Source organism: Vulpes vulpes, chromosome 2 (genome assembly GCF_048418805.1).
Source record: "Vulpes vulpes isolate BD-2025 chromosome 2, VulVul3, whole genome shotgun sequence".
NCBI classification, from domain to species: Eukaryota; Metazoa; Chordata; class Mammalia; order Carnivora; family Canidae; genus Vulpes; species Vulpes vulpes.
This window is the reverse complement of record NC_132781.1, coordinates 63,827,807-63,850,105: the sequence shown is the minus strand read 5'-3', so window position 1 is coordinate 63,850,105 and position 22,299 is coordinate 63,827,807. Positions and strand designations below refer to the sequence as shown.

At 38.6% G+C, this 22,299-nt stretch overlaps 1 protein-coding gene across 16 annotated transcripts in view; it reads left to right on the top strand.

Moving 5' to 3' along the window:
- Positions 1 to 22,299, top strand: part of SLC4A4 (solute carrier family 4 member 4) — a 424,139-nt gene that overhangs the window by 246,380 nt on the left and 155,460 nt on the right. For 4 of the 16 annotated variants that reach the window (XM_072748806.1, XM_072748807.1, XM_072748810.1 and 1 more), the window contains one exon: positions 2,090 to 2,185. The exons of the other annotated variants lie outside the window; for them this stretch is intronic. In XM_072748806.1, coding sequence (XP_072604907.1) covers positions 2,090 to 2,185 — 96 coding nt within the window. The remainder of the gene's footprint in view (positions 1 to 2,089; positions 2,186 to 22,299) is intronic. 16 annotated transcript variants of the gene reach the window in all.

Sequence of the window (22,299 nt, the reverse complement as noted above, 5' to 3'; positions counted from 1 at the left end):
AAAATGTTGGAATTTGCCAACATAAGTAATGGATGCTGTGAGCCTCCCAGTTTTCATGAGAGTAAGCAGCCAGATGGCTCCAATCAGCTTTGCTAAAACACAGGTGCCAAGTCTCTATGGGCAGTTTCATTTTTCATGCCTGTCTTTGGAGCCAGGTTCTTTGCTGGTGTGTGTGCCAGGCTTCATTCCACTGTCCCCTTGATGGTGCTGCTCAGCGTCATTGGAGGCTGTATCTGCAAAAAGGAGTTTCCAGCTTTCACTCCCCACAAATAACACACTGACATCTTGGGAGGAATAGAGGAAAGAGAAGATGTTGGAGAAAGTTAGTTATCAGCACCTGAGTTTTAGAGCAGCTGCTGCCCTCTTGTACACACTTTCCAGGTAAGCCCTGGTATCAGTGATAAAGTTTGGGTAGCTGCACACTGCTCAGAAGCTGAAGAATGTGGACGTTCCTTTGAGTTTACTTTGTACTTGTCACCTCTGTCAGTTCTTACTGACCTGGAATTTCAGTCGATCCTTGCTCAGGCCTTGATAAATGGCTGGAGATGTCCCACATCTCTCGTTTCCTTTAGCTAAGTCAGCTGGAATATTGACTCCTTAAGCAGATCACTCAGCTGTCAAAAGAAATAGGAGGTGAGACTTGGTCATTGTGATAGTGTATGTTTCTAATTGCCTCCTTCTTGACAAAAGTAATTTTGGAATAATCTCAACTGATTCATTTCCCTTTTTTCATTTTTCTTAGTGCAATAAAAACTTGCAAAGAAGTTCAGTTATGGGAAACAATTAAAAATTCAGATTGCAAAGAGAAGACATCAGATTTGCCTCAAACAGGTGCTGGCACAGATGGCCTGCTCACAAGTCCTGGCTTTATTTACAGCTTTTAAACACAGACAGATAAATTGACAAAAATGTTTCTAGATTTTATAATGTGCTGAATGCCCAAATTTGGCCATAAACTTACATTAATTTGTAAATGATTCCATTCAAAATTTGACCTCCCAAGTCACCAATAGCCTTAAAAAGACGATTTGTCTGCCTGGTTATTTGTATACTTGTGTGAATACATTATCTAATCTTTGCTTTTGGTTGGATATGCTTTGTTGCCTTGATTATTTACTATCTCTCGTATTAAAATTCTCTTAAATTGTATGTAGTCTGATGGTTAGATATTTCCTACCTCATTGTTCCTTGAAGGACAATTATGCTGCCTATTTTTTACTAGTCTTGGACTGAAGTATTTGATGAGAATAGCAGAATAGATGACGTGAAGCCCAAATGAAATTATCTTGAAGCAGAAGTTTGTGATGCTCTTCAGTTGATGAAAAATATCTAGAGGAACCATACTATGTATTGAGCTTGCATCGTTAATCTGTCTTTGATTTGGTCTGAGATTTGGCATGGATGTGCTGAATATTAAAATTATAGTAAAATAAGTATTAAAGGGTACCAGAAATTGAGCATGCATTTCTGAATTGGTTTATATTAAGGTGTTGATTCATCTGTATCTCAGTCTCATATTTCTAAAGGGCTGAAAAACAGAGGCAAACCTAGAGTTCTGTGTTCATCAAGGAAAATATTTCAGAAGTGGAAGTATGAAATGTTGCTTTCTGCCTTTCTGTACAAGATCCACGGAAGGGTCTGTAGGGTAGATCATAAGAAAGCTCCTTACTAATGCCCCCTGTGCTTTACAAAACTGTGTGTAACTTCCCTTTGTGTGTGCTTTTGTGGTGCAAAATTATTAACGGTCTTGATCTTACATCTTAAGATTAGCATTTGTTATGTAAATCTTTCTTCTGGATACAATCCATGTTTGTGTATCAGAACTGAGCAGATCATTCAGTGGTACTTGGAGAGCTATAGTGATTGAATGTATTTTTTTCAAAGCCTTTTCATTATGTGTTGGGATTTGCTCTATCTAAGGGTCACGGGAGGGGGTATGTGTGTCAATGTAATATGTCACTGTTCTTCTTTAACTCGCTTGTGTGATTTGCTTTAGTATTTTTTCTTCTTAATTAATGCTTCCATCCTCATCCTTGCTGTGGCTGCTCATGTGTCCTCCTCCTCCTGTCTTCTGCTTCTGACACTAAAGCCCGCAGCCCGCTTGAGAACTCAGTGCCCTGCCTAGCAACCCGCACCTTGGACGATGACCCCCGAGTGCGGCGCACTCCCAGCGTGGGATGGCTAAGTAAGTCCGTGGCTGGGGAGGGCAAGGATGGTGGCGATGGTGGGATGTGGGGGGGAGGGCACAAAGGCTGGGCTCATGGTCACTGAGTGCAGGGCATCCTCAAGAATGCCTGAAAGGAGATAAGCCTTATAGATTCCTACAGTTACTGATTTTTCCTTCTACCGCCAGGGAGTAACAGCAATAATGTATTTTCTGGGTCATCTGCCATCCTGAATTCAAGCTGAGTACCTTGGAAGGCAGGGGAAAGAGTTCCAGACTCAGGGTGAGAGGCCTGTCACAGGTAGCGCTCCCTTCATAGAATGCATCTTGGAGCCTAGGTTTCCTAACGGGGGGTGGCAGTCAATGAGGGGTGGGAGTCATGATGCCGGACCTCTTCCTTCAGAAGATTGTGAAGAAGATCACTTGAGATGAGATCTCTAATCAAAAGCATTCAAGTGTTGGGGAAGAGGAAGAACTTACTAGGTTAATGGTCTTTAAAAAAATTCAGATTCTCTTTATGTGTAAGAGGCAGTAGGCTCCATGGATATAAGTTAGAATCTTCTGGGTTTTTTTCTTTATTTAAATAAAGAGTTCATCAAAGAGACAGGATTTATTATACCTAAATCCAAAAAAGAAAAGAACATGCACGAAAAACTACATGGACTTTTTTCCAAATTTGATTATATGTGATACACATTTCTTTCAGTTGTCAAGAAGCCCATCCACAATGACATCATTAGGCTTTTAACTGTTTATTATCATCTTTCTTATAATAAACCCATTGATTTATGCTTTTTATTAATTTAACAGGAAATTTCACTTTCCCGGGAAGATGAGATTTCTTTCTCATGTCTTAATGGGGGAAGTTTTGGCTCATCTTAAAATAGTGTGTGTTGCACTACATGCTTCCAGGGCTTTTCTTGGAGTTAATTTGATGTTTTTGGAAACTCTTTTGATAATTTCTGTGTCCATAGAGATAGAAATGTATGTGCTGTGTGTTACTACATGCCAGGCACCGAGAGAGGCAGGGAGTATTTAGAGATAAATGAGTCCCTGTCCTCAGCGGACTGCCTTTCTAATGAAGAAGGCAGGACACAATGGGTAAAATTGTATAAAATGTTAAGTGAAATGACTGAAAATCACATGCACACACTTAAGATTATGGAAATATCTGCTTGGCCTGGGAGTTGTGATGGTAGAAGAGGCTTCTGGAGGAGATGATTTTAGGGCTAAATCTTTAAAGGCAAAGTAGGAGTTGGATGTTGGGAGACTAGGACAAAGGGACCCTTATTCAACTCAACCTTGTAATGATTGCTCCTATGTCTACGAAGCTTGAATATTTATTCTTGAATAATAATAAAAGTTGCAAACATTAACTTCTTAACTTTTCAGTAATAAACCCTGAGCTAAGTATCTTATGTGATACCATTTAATTTTCTACACCATCCTGTGAAGTGGCTATTGTTATCCATTTTTTAGAGATGAATACATGGGGCTTAGAGAAGTTAAGTAACTTACCCAAATGATACAAATCTCAAATGTCTAGGGCAGGTGTTGAACTTCCTTCTATGGTAGTTTCATGAGTAATATCTCTTTTTTTTAATTTTTTTTAAATTTTTTAATTTTTTTTTCATGAGTAATATCTCATTCACTTAAAGTACAGGAGATTCACATGGTTATATTGCCAAAAAAGTAGGCTGACTCCACTATGCTATGATGTTCTAACACTCACATGATTTTCTCTGCAAGTATCATACATTTATTCCTTCTAATAATTTTTTTTTTTCAGGGATACCTCTTCGGGAAAAATACATTTAGGTATGAAGTTTAGTCATTGATGGAGTTTGGAATCAGGCAGGATTGGGTTTGAATCCTTGCTGGCTTCCTGACTTTGGGCAAGTTACTTCTCTACTGCAAATTTGGGTTTTCAACCATAAAAGTGGGTTAATCTTACCAACATAGGTTCGTTGTGAGAATTAAATTAGAATTATGTAAAGTGTTTATCATATTTCACAGCACTCAAAAAATCCAACATTACCGTTACTAGCAAAGTGCTTATCGGAATTGCTCAAGAAATTATAGACCTTTTATTCTCTGAAAGTTTTATTTTTCCATGTCAGGGATCTAGATTATTGCAATATCGTTGTGGATAAAGCATCAAGGAGATTGACCAAAACGTTCAGCTTGTTGATGATGGAAATACATCAACTAGTTGGAAATCAACTTTAGGTCACATCCTGCCTGGGTCAGTCCTTTTAAGAAAACACATTTTAGTCATGAGAGAGGATTCCTCTTATTGTCTATTTATATGATATATTCTCTCCTTAAATAAACAGCTTTAATTCGTAATCTCAGTCACCCTCCCAGGGCTCCCTATTATGTACCACATCAATTCAATACATTTAATATACACATATAGATGGTCTGCAGCTTAATGATAGTTCAGCTTACCATTTTTCTACTTTAGGATGGTGTGAAAGTAATACACGTTTAATAGAGACTGTACTTTGAATTTAGATCTTTTCCAGGCTGGTGATACGTGGCACAATACTCTTTCATGATGCTGGTCAGTGGCAACGAGCCACAGGCCCTTTCAGCCATGCAATCACGAGGCAAACAACCACCACACATGTAACCATTTTGTACCCATAAACCATTCTGTTTTTTACTTTCAGTACAGTGTGTAATAAATAATATGATATTCACCATTTTGTTAAAAATAGGCTTTGTGTTAGATGATTCCATTAGATGATACAATAGGCTATTGTAAGTGTTCTAAGCACATTTAAGGTACACTAGGCTTGATGTTCAGGAGTTTGGGTGTGTTAAATGCATTTTGACTTACCATATTTTCCATTTATGATGAGGTTATCAGGATATGACCCCATTGTAAGTTGAGGAAGATCTGTAATACATAATAAAGATGTGCAAAGTGATACTAAATTCTGCTGGTTGTACCTACCTATCCAATTTCATTTTCATGTCTTCCCAGTAAGAACCCCTAGTCTTATCAGCTGTTCTTTTTCTTCTGGCTTATATCATGGTAAGTTCTACTTCCATGCTTTAGTTGATTCCTCTGCCCTTCCAGGAATGCCTTTTCGAGTATTCCTATCCAAAAGTATTTAGTAGGGTCCAAATGAAGTGCGGTTCTCATGGATGCAGAAGATCTTAAAATTCCATAGCTCCTATTATCTGTGTCTCACCACCGGAAGATTTATAGTGTATTGTTTTATGTCCTCTGTTTTCATTGTTTGTATTTTTCATTTCAGCTATGTAAAAAAAGCTCCTTTAGGGCAGGGGGTGTAAGTCATGCTCTTGTGTCTCTTTCAGTACAGTGTAGATACTTGAAACATGGGAATTGTTCAGTAAACATTGATCAATCCTTGATTCTCCATCATTTCACTTAAAGCAACCAACAGCCTCATTTTCACTGGGGCCCATCTTGACCATAGTAAACTATGAACCAGAAATAAATATTGTTTACCTGCAAAAACTGTTTACCCATATCTCTACTCATCCAGGTCTGATGAATTTGGTTATTTTAGTTTGCTCTAATATAATATAGAATTATTTTTCACAAACACTGTCAAAAATATCAGCTAAAGAACAGACTTCTGAACAAGGTTCCATTAATTTAATCTTTCAGTTTTCTTAGCAAGATATTTCCAGGCTTAGTGTAACTTGAAATAACTACCTTTTAAAAAAAAGCTACATTTAAAGTTGCTTTTGGGGCATAAGCTCTCATCCTTTTTACATTGTGTGCTTCTTATCTTAGTTGTCACCTGAGGCAGATATGAGTTTACAGCTCTTATCCATTTCAAATGCTGCCAATGTATTGAATTAGAAGTTGGAACAAAACCAAAAAATGATTTCCTCTTATAGATCTTACTGGCAGGTCTGAAACCAGCCTGGGCTACTGAGAACAAAAGAAAAGCTTTCACCTCTCCTTTTCTGGACAAGTTAATACCCACCTAAATGCTTTGCCATTACTGGAGCCTAGGAACATACTATGTCTTGGAAGATTCCAGAGTGGCTCTTCACTGTACACGCTTATCTTTAAATTCAGTGTGAGACATCTAACAACTGGTATCTTCTGAGCCCTTAGAAAATACTTGCGTCCTTTTGCTGTTATTGGCAGTCAAGATCAGCTGCGTCAGACTCTTAGGTCTGAACTTTAAAGAAGAAAATGAGGTTTAGGGCTTTTTCCTGCCATCTTTTGCATATTCCAGCATCTGTCTTCACTTTGCTCTTTGTGTTATGTCTGCCTGTCTAGTTTGTAAATCTACCAGGCAAGGACCTCTTGGTCATGTTCAATGTTTTGTTTTGTAGGTTCTTATCCAGTGTTTGATATTATCACCATCCTTAAGCATTAATATTAGATCATACTATTTTTTTTGTAGTTTTCTTTTTTGTTTTTTTATGAAACCACAGTGGCATAACTGTAGATTCTAGTTTCATCCTACAACCAGGTTACGCAGTTAACATTAGAATTTAAATAAATGAATTGCAAATGGGACCTTTTTTTGCTTTTTTTAAAAGAAATTTTAAAAATTTCCTTTTGGGTATTTCTGGAATTAAGCAATTTGAAGTCTTTCATCTGTTAGAAAGTTTACTGACTAAATAAAAATTGTAATTTTCTTGGGCTCTAGAGTTTTCTTAAAAAGTTCTGAAACTTCTTTAGGAAAGTAGTGAACCCAGAGAGTTCACTTTAACAAATTCAGGTCAACAACTGTTAGCTGAGCTTGCTCTTTTCTCATTCTGTAGTCCAATTGGAGAGAAGGAGATGAGGGAAATTCACAGGTAACAATGATTTGAGAGAGGCAATGGTAAGTATCCCTAGAAGACTTTAAAGACAGACCAGTTTATCTACAGTGTGTATCACAGATGCATGCACTACACTCTCTGGAAATGCTTATCAGAAGACTGGATAGTGGGGCATAAAGAGAGAATTGGGAAAATTTTTTTTCTTAGAGGAAATAGACTTCCACTTTTTTTTTTTAACTGAGGTATAATAGACATATATTAGTTTCAGGTGTACAACATAATGATTCAATCTTTGGATATATTGCAAAACGATCACCACCATAAGTCTTGTTAACAGCCATCAGCACGCATAGTTAAGTATATTTTTTCTTGTGATGAGAACTTTTAAGATCCTCTCTCTTAGCGACTTTCGAATATGCAATATAGCATTATGAACTATAGTCGTCATGTTGTACATGACATCCCCATGACTTATTTATTTTAATTTTTGACTTATTTATTTTCTGGCGGGAAGTTTGAACCTTTTGACATCTTTTACCCATTTTGCACCCCCCACCCCTACCCCACCTGTAGCAGCCACCAGTGGGTTTTCTGTGAGATCACTTCACTGGATCTTAAAGGTTGGGTTGTACTTCCACAAGTGGAGGTTGCAGGAAAAGTAGGATGAGACGTTGAAAGGTTGTGCTAGCTGAGGGAGAAGTAGAAAAGCAAAGTTGTTGAGAAAGCATAAAGAAGGAGTTTTTGTGAGGTCGAGTAAGTGGACACACTTAATTAGCAGAGAGGGCAGGAGAACGGAATATGTGGGTGGTAAGGTGGCAAAATAATTGAGCCATTTTGTGGAAGGTCTGTGAACAGTTTTTTAGCCTGGAGGTAGATTGGTCAGAGCTGCACGTCAAGGAAATTAATCTGCCAGGGGTTATTTGAATGGAATAGAATGGGAAGCACTTGAGGTAGGGAGAGAGTCAGGAAGGGATCACAGTGGACCAGATGGAGAGAGTGAGGATCTGGGCTTGGATTGTGACTGTGGGAATGGAAAGGAGGGGATCATGCAAGAAATGTTAGGGATGGCATCTGTAGGACTTGGCAGCTAATTGCATGTTAGGAGAGAAAGAGATAGGAATCCAGGATGCCTCAGGGTTTGAGCTTGCAACCAGGGAGCTAATAGGAAAGCATTTATGGAAAAAGGTGAGGGGATATCCAGGAGCACCACGGTGTACATATCTGTCCCTGTCGTGCATGCTGCAGCTATCTTTGGAAATATAGTTCACTAGGAGATTTTTAGATGATTTATCATGGGTCAAGATTCTTATAGATTTCTGCTTTGTTATCACATTCTCACTTTATTTTGTTGAATCCATCTAAACCTTTCTCTCGGGTGCAGAATCACTACTACATCTTAGTTTTCCTTAGGCAACTCATACATTTAGAGCATTTTTATCTTGATTCCAGGCATTTCACCTTCCATCCCTCTTTCTACAGCAGGTTTAAGATGTGGGTCTGTTCTTGACTGGGAATCTTATTTGGGTCATTTATTGTGTCATTCTCACAAATGTTTTTGGTCTTTTAAGAGGCAAAAGGAAATTTAAGTAAAGCTTTCAAAATTTCCTCATGGTAACTTTTTAAAAGACTAAGAATTAAATCTTTCAGCAACCTGACATCAACCATCAGACTTTTTAGTTAACAAAAGACATTCAAAAAACTTATGTGGTATCCAAGAATGAGTTACAACATTCTTCAAATAGAGACAGTTCTAACCACTGTTTTTTTTTTTTTTAAACAATGAGAGTTTGTTACTATTTATTGGAGCTTCTGAAAGAAGTCTCATTAGGTTTTTCATTGATATCTAGTATTTACAGTGAGCTAAAGTATATGCTGACTCTAGAAGCCTACAAATGGAATCAAAGTGGAGAAAGAATAAAAACTTAGAAATTCGGTTGTATTTCAGAGTACTGGGGCCTTGGAAGAGATTTCAAGAGGCACAGATTTGGAAAAATTTTGACAATGTGCTGGAATTATAAAATACATTTTTTTCCCCACCAAGGAGGGTTTGGGATTTGTGAGCATCAGACTTGTACTTGGCAGTATGGTAATATGCGGAATATGTTCATAATCAAACTCTTCCTCTCATCACCAAATCTGTCCCCTTTCCTGACCTTCCTGCTCCTTATTTTCTCTCTCTTCCCCTCTCTGCTCAGTGAACCACTAAATCTGTTAGATGTTACCTCTGTAATGTTGCATGCCTTCCTGTCATTCTTTTTATTCAGGTCCTTTTTTCCTCTTGTTGAGTCTAATCCAGTAGCCTGTCATCTGGGGTCACTGCTTATAGTTGGGCACCTGCAAACACCTCCTGTACTTTGCCTTCCAGTTAATCGTATCATACCTGGCTGATAAGTTACCTCCCCTGTGGAAATAGTCGGGGACACCTCAGTGGATCTCAAACAATATCCAAACCCCTAGGCCTGGCACTGAAGGCCCATTGCCCAGTGACCTAAATTTGATAAGAAGCATTTCACACTACTGTGTTTCCCTTTATTTTCACTACATTCAGGAGCTACTTGCTATTACTTGAATTTACTGAGTGCTTCCCTCTGTTAGTGTCTTTGGCGTGAACATTTTCTTTATTTGGCATTCTCTCCTTCCTCTTGAAACTTTCTGTCAAAACCCAGCTCATCCTTCAGTGCCCACATTCTCCGTGAAACCTTCCCAATCTGAGATACTCTCTAGTGACCTTGAACTCTAAAAGCGTCTTTTTTGAGATTTCTCACATGTATCTCATTCTGTTTTAATAGTATGTACTTACTACCTCTATTGGCTGTACTTCTTTTTTTAAGGGTAGGACCCAAGTCTAATTTGTTTAGGTATCTTCTATCACAGGGATGGATAAACTAAGACCCATGGACCAGATTTGACACTTGCTGCCTAGTTCTGTAAATAAAATTTTACCGAGCCAAGCTCAGTAGTTTATATATTGGCTGTGGATGCTTTTATACTACCATAATAGTATAGTTGCAATAGAGATTTGTGGCCCACAAAGCCTAAAATACTTATTATTTGCCACTTGATACAGGAAAATTTTTCTGACCTTTGCATTATAGTACTGGTTTTCAAAATGGGGATTGGAGAGCCCTGGATATCCCTGAGACCCTTTCAGACGGTCTTGGGATTTTCTTTCTATTAGTCAACCAAAATAACATATCTCAGTTTATTGAACACAGAAGGAGACATGAGAATCCAGATGTATTTCATTAAGCCATACATTAAAAAGATTTGTAAAAATGTGAAATAGTGGTTTTTTGCTAATTTTTTTACATTGGAAAATAGTTATTTTTCATAAAATATATTACTTATGTTAATATACAATGGGTTTATGATGTAATTTTAAATCAATAAATATTTTAAAAACTTTAGTTTTAATTCCTAATATGCTAAATATTGATAGGTATAACTCATATAAACAAATACTCTTAATTTTTAAGTGTGTAATGGTATCTTGAGACTAAAAAATTTGACAACTGCCGCTCCATTGTATCTAGTGGAATGCCTTCTACAGAGCAGTAAGTCAATAAATGTTGAACAAATGAATGCATAATGCATTGATTAGGCATGGTGGAATGAGGATGAATTGAGGTGGAATGAAGAAGAGTTGGTCTTCCTGATTTTCTTTGCTGTTTTCATGACAATTAGTAAGTCAATCAAAAATCCATGGGCTGGATTTTGCTACAGTGACAACTAACCCCCAAAGTGTCTAAGTTATTTAACACCATGGAAGCTTCTTAGTCATATTACTCTATGTCTGATGTGGGCCTTGAGGAAGTTCTGCTGATCATTGTTGGTCAGCATCTAGGCTAATGGCAGGCTTCTCTCAGTCTGTGCTTTCACAATCACTGTGGCAGTAGGAAAGGCTTATGGTGACTGACTCACAGGCCTCCTCTTCAACTTCGGACCAGCAATGACACATATTACTTTCACTCACATTTCATTTGCCATAGTGAGTCATGTGTCCACAACTTACTTTAAAGAATTGTTATCCTACATGGGCCCAGAAGGTAGAGACTCAGAAATATTTGGTGGGCAGCACTAATGACTACCACCCAGTTATAACAGAAATTGTAGCCATGACTTTGAAGTGTGTCCTTGGCAGTGCTGAGAGAAATGTGAAGCTACGTAAGGCCAGTATACAGCAGATCTGTCCTCCTGTGTACTCTTCTTGGTGGAGGATGAGGGCTTCTCTCATAGTGAGGAAAGCCTGAGGTTACCAGTTCAAGGTCTACTGAAACCACTGGGGCTGTGGTTTTACAGGAGACTTCTGAAGCAGACTAGATTAATTTGAAACTGATGGAGAGTATTTCATGCCGATATACAATAAACCACTTTTATTAGACCAAACAATGTCTGGATTTAATTCTTGGAGACAACTGAAGATCTGACTACTTGAATTAGTATGGCTGTACACATGTGAGTGAGGGGAGGCCAGAGGAAAAACAAATGCAGTATGTCAGCTGGAGATATCAGTTTCAAAGTTAGTAATGAAATTTCTTCTTGGCAGCAAACAGTAGAATTTTACTTTGATGAAAATTGCTGGCAGAATCTTCAGAAATATGGCTTTTCTTTCTGTGGTAAACTGAATGTTTATGGTGTTTATAGTTGTTCTGGTAATTCAGATACCAATTCTCCTCTGAATGCATCCTCCACCTCAGTCGCTCCTCATCCGCCCCTCATCAGGCCAAAAGCCCCTGTAATCTTTGGACTCCTCCTTATCCTCCAGCTGTACCCTCTGGCTGTTTTCCTTATTCATTTCTGCCCTTCTGTGACTCTCCATTGCAACTGCCCTACTTCAGATTCTCATCATCTCTTGTGTGAACTATTTCACTTTCCTCCTATTTTCCCAGTTTTTTTTCCTTACCCCCCTTTAAATCCATCACTCATTACTGCTGGAAGGACCTCTCTAAGTCTCAAGTGCAAACATATCACTCCCTTTGCTCAAAAACCTTTAGTGACAGTTCTCCATCTTTTATATGCTCAAGCCCAAGCTCCTTAGCCGGTTGATATTTAGAAGATCAAGTCCAAGTTCTCTAATCTGTGAGATGCCCCCTGACTTGCTATCTGCCCAAGTCTCTAATCATCCCTGACATTTCCACTCTTGAACTACAGGCTCCGGTAATATTTGGATTCTCATATTCTTAGGTTCTATGTCTTTGAGTCCCTTTCCCTTATTCATGCTGTTCCAGCTACTGTCAATTGATGTGGCTAAATTTAGCCTATCCTTGAAACTCTTGCTTCTCCCAGGATACTTTTTTAAAAAAATCATATCCCTCTTTTCTCCTTTTCTCTTCATCTCACCAAAGCACCCCTCCCCCCTTCCCCCACATTGCTTTATCATCACACCATGATACAAGTATGTTTCCTGCATGATTGCCTAAGTGCTCAAGGAACCTGAACCACATTCATCTTTGAATCCCCATTGCCAAGCACAATGTGACACTTAATAGATGTTCAATAAATTTTAGATTGGACTAATTCATCCACCTGACTCTTGCATGGGCATGTTACTGGCTAAACATGGATTGTCAGTTACACTTGCATTTCCTTTGTCTTGACTGGATTGCTATGTCCTCATTAGGTTGATGTGAAAGATAGTCAATCTAAAAACAAATGAGAGGAAATAGAATATGTAGCATCTACTTAACTAGAATGTGTAGTATCCATTTGCCTATGATGATGGGTACTCTTGGAAGGAATGATGATAAACTTCAAATTTGTCTATATTTTCTTATTTGTAAGACTTGCTTTTTTTTCTTTCTTTTTTTTTTTTTTTTTTTAAGATTTTACTTATTCATGAGAGAGGCAGAGATACAGGCAGAGGGAGAAGCAGGCTCCCCACAAGGAGCCCAATGCGGGACTGGATCCCAGGACTCTGGGATCATACCCTGAGCCAAAGGCAGACACTCAACCACTGAGCCACCCAGGCGTCCCTTCTTTTTTCTTTTGTAGTGAGAGATGGTGATGGTGTAAGGAACTATTAATGGGCCATGAATTGTGATTCTTCTTGCATAGATTGACATTCTTTTGTAGAAAACTGTGATTTGTTAATCACTCAGGGCATAATAATGCCCAACACACAAACACTTAACAAATATTTGTTGATTAAAGGAACAATTAACCAACACACAAACACTTAACAAATATTTGTTGATTAAGGGAACAATTAACCTTAAAATAAGAAAGGACTGAAAAGAATATGGAAACTTAGAGCATGAATGATTTTTCTGTATTTGTCAGGTTATAGTCTTCCCATCAAAACTAACCAGCCTCAGTAGCATGAGGGAGGCTCTGCTGCTTTTCTGTGGCTGCTGATAGTAGTAGAATTTGAGAACTGCATTCTTTGGCTACCTCCATTTCCTACTGACTAGGTCATCTATCCATGGTTGACATGCCCCCAATAAGGCAATTATGACTACTATGAGCTGATATTTATCCAATCTGGTGCTGGTGCTTTGGAACAAATGAGGACTCTTCTTCCTCACCCACTTGATGTTAGGTGTGACCACATGACTTGGCCTTGACCAGTGAAATGTGAGCAGAAGTCATGGGTGTCATTCCTGGGGAGAGCTTGAAGAACCAGTACATTCTCTAGTTTCATTTTTCCTTCAAACCAGCAGCATTCCAGGAAGTGGCTGTTCCATGCATTTAGGTCCTGGCCTGAGGACAGAGATGTAGAACCAAGCCCCAAGCCAATCCACAAGGGACATTATCCTGAGAAGTAAAGCACTGTTGTTTTAAGCCATGAGATTTTTGAGGTGGCTCTTTCACTGTACCCTTGCCTATCTGGCAGAGAGAGTATTTGAGGTCACCCAGTGAGGGACCAGGGTTTGACCTCAGGTGTGTAGATGTCAGATGGTACAGTTACTTTTTATTTCTGTCTCTGCTTCTCATTCTCTCTGCCTTTAGGTCTCCCCGCTCTCAGCAACATATAGTGCTCTTTTCTGCTGACAAGAGGTGTGGACACTGATGACTCAGAGTTCTGTTGTTTCAGGTCAGAAAATGAAATCCCCGGTGTGTTTCAATGAGAGGCAACAAGTCAGCATTCAGAAGTGTAATTTTTGGGGATGGTTCTGTTTTCTAAAGCCCATTCTTATCAACCGCAGGAAGCAGCTGGAGCATATACACTTATGGGCCGTGATCAGCTTTGGCCTCAGGAAGAGCCATGCACTGATGGGTTCTGCAAGTAGTAACCATGGTTACAAATCAACGAACAGTCTTGTTAGGCAAATATAGTAGAGGGACTAGTATCAGCATCCTTTCTGAGGGGGAAGAACAGGAAAAATTCAGTTATAATGGCAAGTTTTCACCCTAGTAAAAGTTATACTTTAAAAAAAATGGATTCTTCCAGCACATGTGTAAGCTGGGGTCTGGATTTTAGGAATTCCTGTAGGTGTCAAGGTTGAACCATTTCCCCAATTTCCAAAGGACATCTATGAATGATTTTTGTCTGTGTTTCTAGGGAAGAGCCTAGAGCCTGTATGAAAGTGGCATTTCCTCTTAAGCAGCTGGTAGCTTAGGCTGTGTAGACTGACTGTTATTATTAGTTGTAATAATGTCAGTGATAGTCGTGACTGTTGTCTTCAGTAAGAATGATTATTATTACCTTGGATCGGGAGAGTGCCTTTCCCTTTAGTGGTGATAATTTTATTCTATCCAGTTACAGTGATAGAGTTTTGGGGTGTTGTTATATTAATTCATTCAAATTGTCAATTCATTCCCTTAAATATTTTTATGTACCACTCTTTTGCCAGTGTTTTGCTAGGTGCAGGGAAAATACAGTGAAGAAGGCAGACACAGTCCCTACCTTTAGACACCTACTAGTCAGGCATGTTTCCCAGGAGGAGGATGATATTTGTGATAAGCTGATTCTCCTGAGTAGAGGGGGCGGGGGTGCTTATAGAAAGAGTGGGTCATCCCTGAAGGGGAAGAATGAGCACCTGGAGACTATCTAGGAGGTGAGCAGACAATGAGGGATCTGACTCAGCCATAGGATGGTGATTAGAGAAATCAGAGAAAGGGCAACTTAACTGGTTTATGTGGGCTGGCTTAATACAAATATGTAAGCAAAAGCAGACTTTGCTTTGGTTCTTTCGAAAACAGGCCCTATGGGCAAACATTTTAGGAAAAAAGATACTGACTTCACACTGTAATGTTTGAGATAAAGATTTGAATGTAGTTTTTATTTTTATGATTCAGTGATTCATGAATTTCAGTGATTTTCTAAAAGATTAATGATCTGATGCAAGTTCAGGCTGGTAAAGCCCTGTTGGCAAGGATTTAGTCCCATCTCTCTTATGTGAGGATGCAGGATTTTCCCATTAAGGGACTTTTGTTTGCCAATTTGGGGGAGGGGATGAGAGCTACAGGGACCAATTCCTCAGTGCTCTATAGAGAGTGTGAAAGGAAAAGCAAAGGCCTCTAATTATGAAAATGTATGGTTAAGCCTGGAAATATATGATGTTGTATATTATTTCTAAGAAGTTATGTGTATTTAAATGAAAGCCAGCTCTTTATGAGCATGTGTGTGCTTTGGTTGGCATATTCTATTTCCTTCTTTTTTTTTCTTTTACTTTTTTAAAAGTAAGCTCTATGCCCAGAACTCATGACCCGTAGGTCAAGAATCACATGTTCTACTGACTGAACTAGCTGGGTACCCCAGCTGTTTCTTGATTCATGTAGATGCTGCTACTTACCTGGAAAATTAAGGTGGTTTACTGCATATAAGAATGAGCTTTATTACAATGAAATAGATTGCTTAATTATGTGGCAAGTTTCCTGTCATCAAAAGTATATAAACAGGTATTAGGAGATTATGTCTGGTGTTATAGAAGAAGAACTGCTTGATAAAGTTGTTCAGATGATCAGGCAGTCCTTTAGCTCTGTCATTCTGTGATCCATGTCGATAATAACATACCCAGTCTTCCAGATTATCTACCCTGTGGGGCATTTAAACTTATTATATCTACCCTCTGCATTATATCCTTGCTCCAGAGATAATGCATAACTGTGAGAAGATTGTAGTCGCACTATACTAAAGAAGTTTCTGAAGCTAACGTTTTGACACTGATTCAAATTATTTCTGATATGAGTTTCTCATTCCCTGCTGCTTTTTTCTTCATTTTGGTTCAGCAGAAAATGGGTTTTTTAGAAAGTACCTTTGCCCACTGATTTAAACCATCTTTAAACAGCATAACTAGACCCAGTGAAGCATTCTTAGAGTCTCTGCATTTTTTTGTTGTTGTTGTTTGAACCTTCCTGTATTTTACCACTTTCTTTTTCCCCTCCATACCACTTCAGTGGTAAATATAGAAAGGAGTATATTGCTCTCATATCAGAATGACAGGTCTAGAATGAACTAAGATCAGAACACATTAGAGATTACCTAAAGAACCTTCTGTCATCGTGATGTAGCATACAAAGTAAGGGTGGTACATATCACATAGTTTTCCCAAGTAAATAATTACTAATGACCTCTGTGCTCAGGGAGGCACCTCCCACATTTGCTAGACGCTAACAACTTTGGTTTGCCTGAGGTTGCTGCATACCCACGATGGGATGAATAACAGCTACAGTTAGGCCTCAGTCCTCATCTCCTGAGTGGACTCAGATAATTCCAACCCTCAGCTGCCACCTCTCAATTCTCTGAACTCATCTCCTTGGACTGGAAAAGTATGGATGGTGGGATTCTGCTGTGGCAATTGTATTTCAGTTTCCTGGGGATCTTGAGGTCAGAGAGGATTTATGTCCATGATTATAGGCCAAAGAGGAAAAGAAGAAAATGAACACCTATTGAACATCTGTGCAGGACATTTGCTCATGGGTTCCCTTGCTTAATCCTTGTAGCTATCCTATAGGGGATTATTATTATTCCATTTTACAATCTTTTGTTAATCTAACTTTGTCTAACTTGCCATGCTGATGTAAATTATCTCTTGGGTTCCTTTTATATTTTTCCTTATGAACCCATTAAGTTCATGTGGAGAGGTAAGGTGTGAGCTACCACCTTGTACTGCCCTCCCCCCATCTGCAGGCCAGTCAAAAAATGCTGGCTGTGGCCGTTGGCATCATGCAGGTCAGTGTCATGGAGTTAAAGAACCCCACCCTTGTGGTTTCTTAGAACTAGATGTGATTTAGGAGCCGGATGGTATCAACTCAGAACTGCAAGTGTCTCATCTCAGCTTGGGCTTTTCAGTAAGAAGGAAATCCTGGGCCCATCTTAATTCTCGTCAGGACTCTCCAGAATAACTGTAGGATCGCTTGAGGCCTTGCAGCTACCACATCATTTGGAACCTAGATACCACTTTCACTGAACTCATCATAAACCTCTCCACGGGGGAGAAACCGATATGAGCAAATGCACAACCAGGAAAGGTGTTGCACCCTTCCTTTGCTCTTCATCAGATTTGTAGAACTTAAATGTGGAGAGTCTTCAAGACCACTTACGTGATAGAGGCCCTGTGGGCCCAGAGATGTTGGTGCCCTTCTTTCCTGGTGGCTGTTGGGTTGTGGGCGACTTGTGATTAGCACCTGTATAATGTGTATCAACCAACTGGGTGTGCATCAGCAAGGCCATGAGGAGTTACTACTTGAGGAAGCCGATTTGCATGGCTCTTCTTCAGGTCACCTTTGGTGAGCCATAAATAGAGCAGTGAAGAGAGGCTACATTTGTAACTGGAGGACCAAACAATGTGTCTATCTCTTAATTAATCTTTTAAAGTTTTAGGGGCATTTGGGTGGCTCAGCCAGTTAAGCATCTGATTTGTGGTTTTGGCTCAGGTCATGACCTCAGCATCATGAGATCGAGCCCTGCATCAGGTCCCATGCTCAGCACAGAGTCTGCTTGGGATTCTCCTCTTCCTCTGCCCCCCTCCACGTGAACACTCTCTAAAATAAATAGATAGTAATAAAGTTTAATATCTGTGTCTATGCCTGCGTCTGTGTCTGTATCTAAATCAACATTGATATTGGCATCCATGGCTATGTATTTATTTGGATGCAGATGTAGGACTATGCTAAATGGCTTAATTTTTCTGCCCATACTTTTTCCTTTTTTTCTGCATAGACTTTTCAGGTGTAAAGGTTTTTAGTGACTAAAACTATATATTAGAATCTTTGGTATTTGAGACAGAGCTGTCAAGAAAAATTTCCCTTGCCATAATTTTAAAAATATGTGTAAATATTATTTCATGGGGCATGTTAAAACTACTTAAAATTGATTTTGAACTCTTAAAATTTTGATTTCCATGTTTATATTAAAATTTGACTAAATCTCCCAACATTGTCTACTCCTTAATAAAGGCTCAAATTGGGACCCCTGGAGTGGCTCAGAGATTACCACCTGCCTTCAGCTCAGGGCGTGATCCTGGAGTCCCGGGGTCGAGTCCCACATCGGGCTCCCTGCCTGGAGCCCGCTTCTCCCTCCGCCTATGTCTCTTCCTGTCTCTCTCTGTCTGTATCTCTCATGAATAAATAAAATCTTAAGAAGAAAAAAGGCTTAAATTAATTTCAGGTACTTAGATATAATAATAGTAGCTTTAACTTTATTATAGATATTTTTATTAAAGTATAATGTGCAAATGGTTATGAAATTGAAGAAAAGCATAGGACTTCTAATGAAAAAACAAGCTCCTTTGCTTCATCTTCTTTGTTCTAAGACCTGTCCATTTAACAACCACTTTTAATTCTTTGAATTGTCTCTAAATTTTCTTTTTGTAGTTTTTTCGTAGTTACCTTCGTATCTCTGTATACTGGGCTTATCTTGCTATTTCTGATTAATTATTCTTAGATATTGTTTGTTGGTTTTACCTGCTTTGTACATTTTTCCTCCCTCCAAATAGGTTTGTACCATTATTCTTAGTTCCATTATTATTTATATTTGTAGTTTTAGGTAATAAGCCTATGCATTTTTGTTTGGTTAGTTGGTTGGGGCTTTTTTGGTAGTAAGTATTGATGGGATCTTTTGACTACTTACCTGATGAGAGAAGGAGGTGAGCTTCCCTACTCTTCTTGCCCCTCTCCTCACTACTTCCACTTCCAGACTTCTGTTATTGGTACTTCTTTTTTTTTTTTAATTTTTATTTATTTATGATAGTCACAGAGAGAGAGAGAGGCAGAGACACAGGCAGAGGGAGAAGCAGGCTTCATGCACCGGGAGCCCGACGTGGGACTCGATCCCGGGTCTCCAGGATCACGCCCTAGGCCAATGGCAGGCGCTAAACTGCTGCGCCACCCAGGGATCCCCAAAAGTATTTTTTTTTTAAATCTAACTTTTTTTTTTTTTAAGTCTAACATTTTGAAAGTATCCAGGAAGAGAGAGGGAGAAACTCATTTGCTGAATCCTATAATAAGTTGAACTGGTAGTCTTTTAAAATTATTTTAAATATTGACACTTCATTAATTTAGAGAACCTCTCCATTAATCTGAATTAGCAAAATTTTACTATATTTTGGATCTGATGTCTACATAGATATAAGAGAGTATGTCCCACATATGGAATTAGACACTGGTACCTGTGCTTGGAAAGATGTGCCTGCAGGAAATTAATGAACTTCCTCCTTAACTTGGCTCGAGGACATTTAGTAAGATGACTTTGGGTCATTGCCTATTTGCAATGAAGGCAATGAGATATTTGTTTACTTCTGACATAATCTGCTGTTGGTCTTCTGTACTTTTACTAGTCAGCATAGTCTTGCCGATGGTTATGTTTTTTTCTGTTTGTAGTTTTTTGATATAAGGTCACAAATTATTTTATATACTTCCTTCTGTGTGCTTTGGACAGAATGACTCTTTGTAGTTTTATATTATGTGTGTTTGTGTGCATGTGTGTGAGGCACAGAAAAGGAAGTATTATAGAATCACAAATACCGTATGTAATCACAAGAACCACAGATGCCTTGGAGTACTTTATGTGGACTTTACTATTTATATTTAGTAAGTGTCCTAGTCCTTGTTTGTTTCGGAGTGTTTCCTCAGCTGAATAGAGATTTTTTAAATGTCTTTTTAATTTGTGTGTGTGCCCAGAGAAAGAGAATGAAATTTTTAAAAATTAACTACTTGTTTTAGGTCATAATAAAAATTAAATATCCACCCTGAGTATTACTAGAACAGGAGTCGCTATGATTAGAACATTTTGCTTTTTGCTGGTTGAAATTTAAAAAGAATTAGAAGAGATGAACCTTGCATATTTGGTGTTGAGATGCCTAAGACCTAACATTGAGTTTTGGGAAAAGCCCACAGAATAGTAATAAATAAGAAAACAGAGAATGGGATCAGAGAAGTTGAGGTCAGATAGATTATCTACAGGCAGGTTGACAGCAGAGGTCTCAAAAGGGTAGAGAATGATCTTTAAAAGACTAGAATAGCATTTGTGAGGATTTATTGGCGTAGCTGTTCTGTGTGTTGTTTGGCTTCTGCACACTTGCAGTCTCTCCAGAAGATGTCTTCTCCATTACCTTTGTCCCATACGTTAGAGATGACTTCAGCTTGTGGTTGGCACTTGGTCACGATACTTTGATACTTACCTGGATCTTTTGATGTCTTCTTCCTTCCTCTAAATTTGCTTTACTTCCCAAGTCAGTCACATTCTTTGAGTTATTTCAGTTCCCCCAAACTTCTCTCTGCTCTTCTCTTTCACTGAGGTCCAGCCACTCTCCCTTATTTCTCCTCTCATTTTCACCTCCTGATCCTTCCTTCACAGGGGGTTTCTCTTTTTTCCCCTTTATTGCTTCTCACGTCTGTTCCCACTGCTGACTGACAGGCTGTTAGTCAGTTTGGCAGAGTCTTTTCACTCTGTTAGTTCTGGGCCAGCTACAAACTTCTTCCATATTTACTCTACGGCTTTCCAAGTCTGAGGGCTCTTGGAGTGTGCACACAGCATCTCCCTTCGTAGGAAATGGACTTTGAACAGTAGTGTTTATAAGAGTAACTCCAAATGGAAGTAAAATGATACCCAGTTGCTATTATCCATTCATTCACAAATATTTATTAAGTGCCACTTAGTGCCAAGCTCTGAGGCTAAAACTGAATAAGACGAACCTAGGGCTTTGACTCTGGGCTCTTGGAGTTTATATAATATTAATCATGAACAAACAACAAAAATTTTCTAAACAAAACAATTAAAAATGAAATAAGTAAAAACATCCAAACTGATTTTCTCTTAGTAATAAAATTCTTTCAAAGAACTCCTTCTGATGATATTTTTAACTTTCTTTCATCTAATATTTGCAATTGAAATATTTCTGTATTTTATTTGAAGGTTGGGAGTAAGAATGGGTTGGAGGTCTTAATGGCAGTTGATGTTATTATTATTTTTAGTGGGGACAGGTCTTGATATTTTGTTGCCATGGAAGACTAGGAAACTGGGGCCCCTGAGTGGCTCCGTTAGTTCAGTGTCCACAACTCTTGATTTTGGCTCAGGTCTTGATCTCAGGGTTGTGGGATCCAGCCACATCAGATGCCACACTCACTAGGGAGTCTGCTTGAGATTCTTTCTCTCCCTCCCCCTCTGCCCCCCTACCCCCAGTCATGCACTTGTTTGTATTTTCTCTCGTTCTCTCTTTCTAGATAAATAAATAAAATCTTAAAAAATAATAGAAGACTAGAAAACTGGTCTGACAGAATCTAAGCTTCTCTTTTAGCCATTTTTTCTAGACTTTCTCCAACTCATTGCTAGAGTCCTAGTTGATTTATTCTGCTTGTCCCCTTATATTCCTATTTTTAGTAGTTGAAATGGGAAGAAATTGCTGTTGGATTAATTTGAAATATGGTAGAAAACCAATATGGAAATAATGGAGAGTTGGCTGTATGTACATAGTGGAATTTTACAAATACTTGGCTACGATTATGAGGTAGGACATTCAGAAGCATGTGGCATTATTGCTTTTATATTTACATTGCTGTTGCTTTTAGCACTCTTTCTCCTTCATCACAGAGCTGTAGTTTGGGGCTACTATTTAATCACAGTGGCAAACAGTAGCTGAGTTGAGTTTTCCCCGCCTTTTTCTCTTTATGAAAATGAAAAAGTAAAGAAATGTATACTCTATTTCTGGGAATAGCTAAACTGGAAATCAAAAACATTTCTGCTTTAAATATTCTTTATGATACTATATTGCACATAACTGGCATGGAAATAGAGTATATTCTTTGTGGTTGAATATTAAATTTTCTCTTTATTAGAAATGGTGAAGTTTGTGTCTTAATTTTAAATAACATAGGCCATTTTTTTCTCAGAAGCAATGGGATTGGTATTAAGAGATCCAGATTTAAATTATAGTTTACTTGCTGTGTGACCATGAACTTAACTTCTTTGAGGTTCATTTTGTTTATGTGTA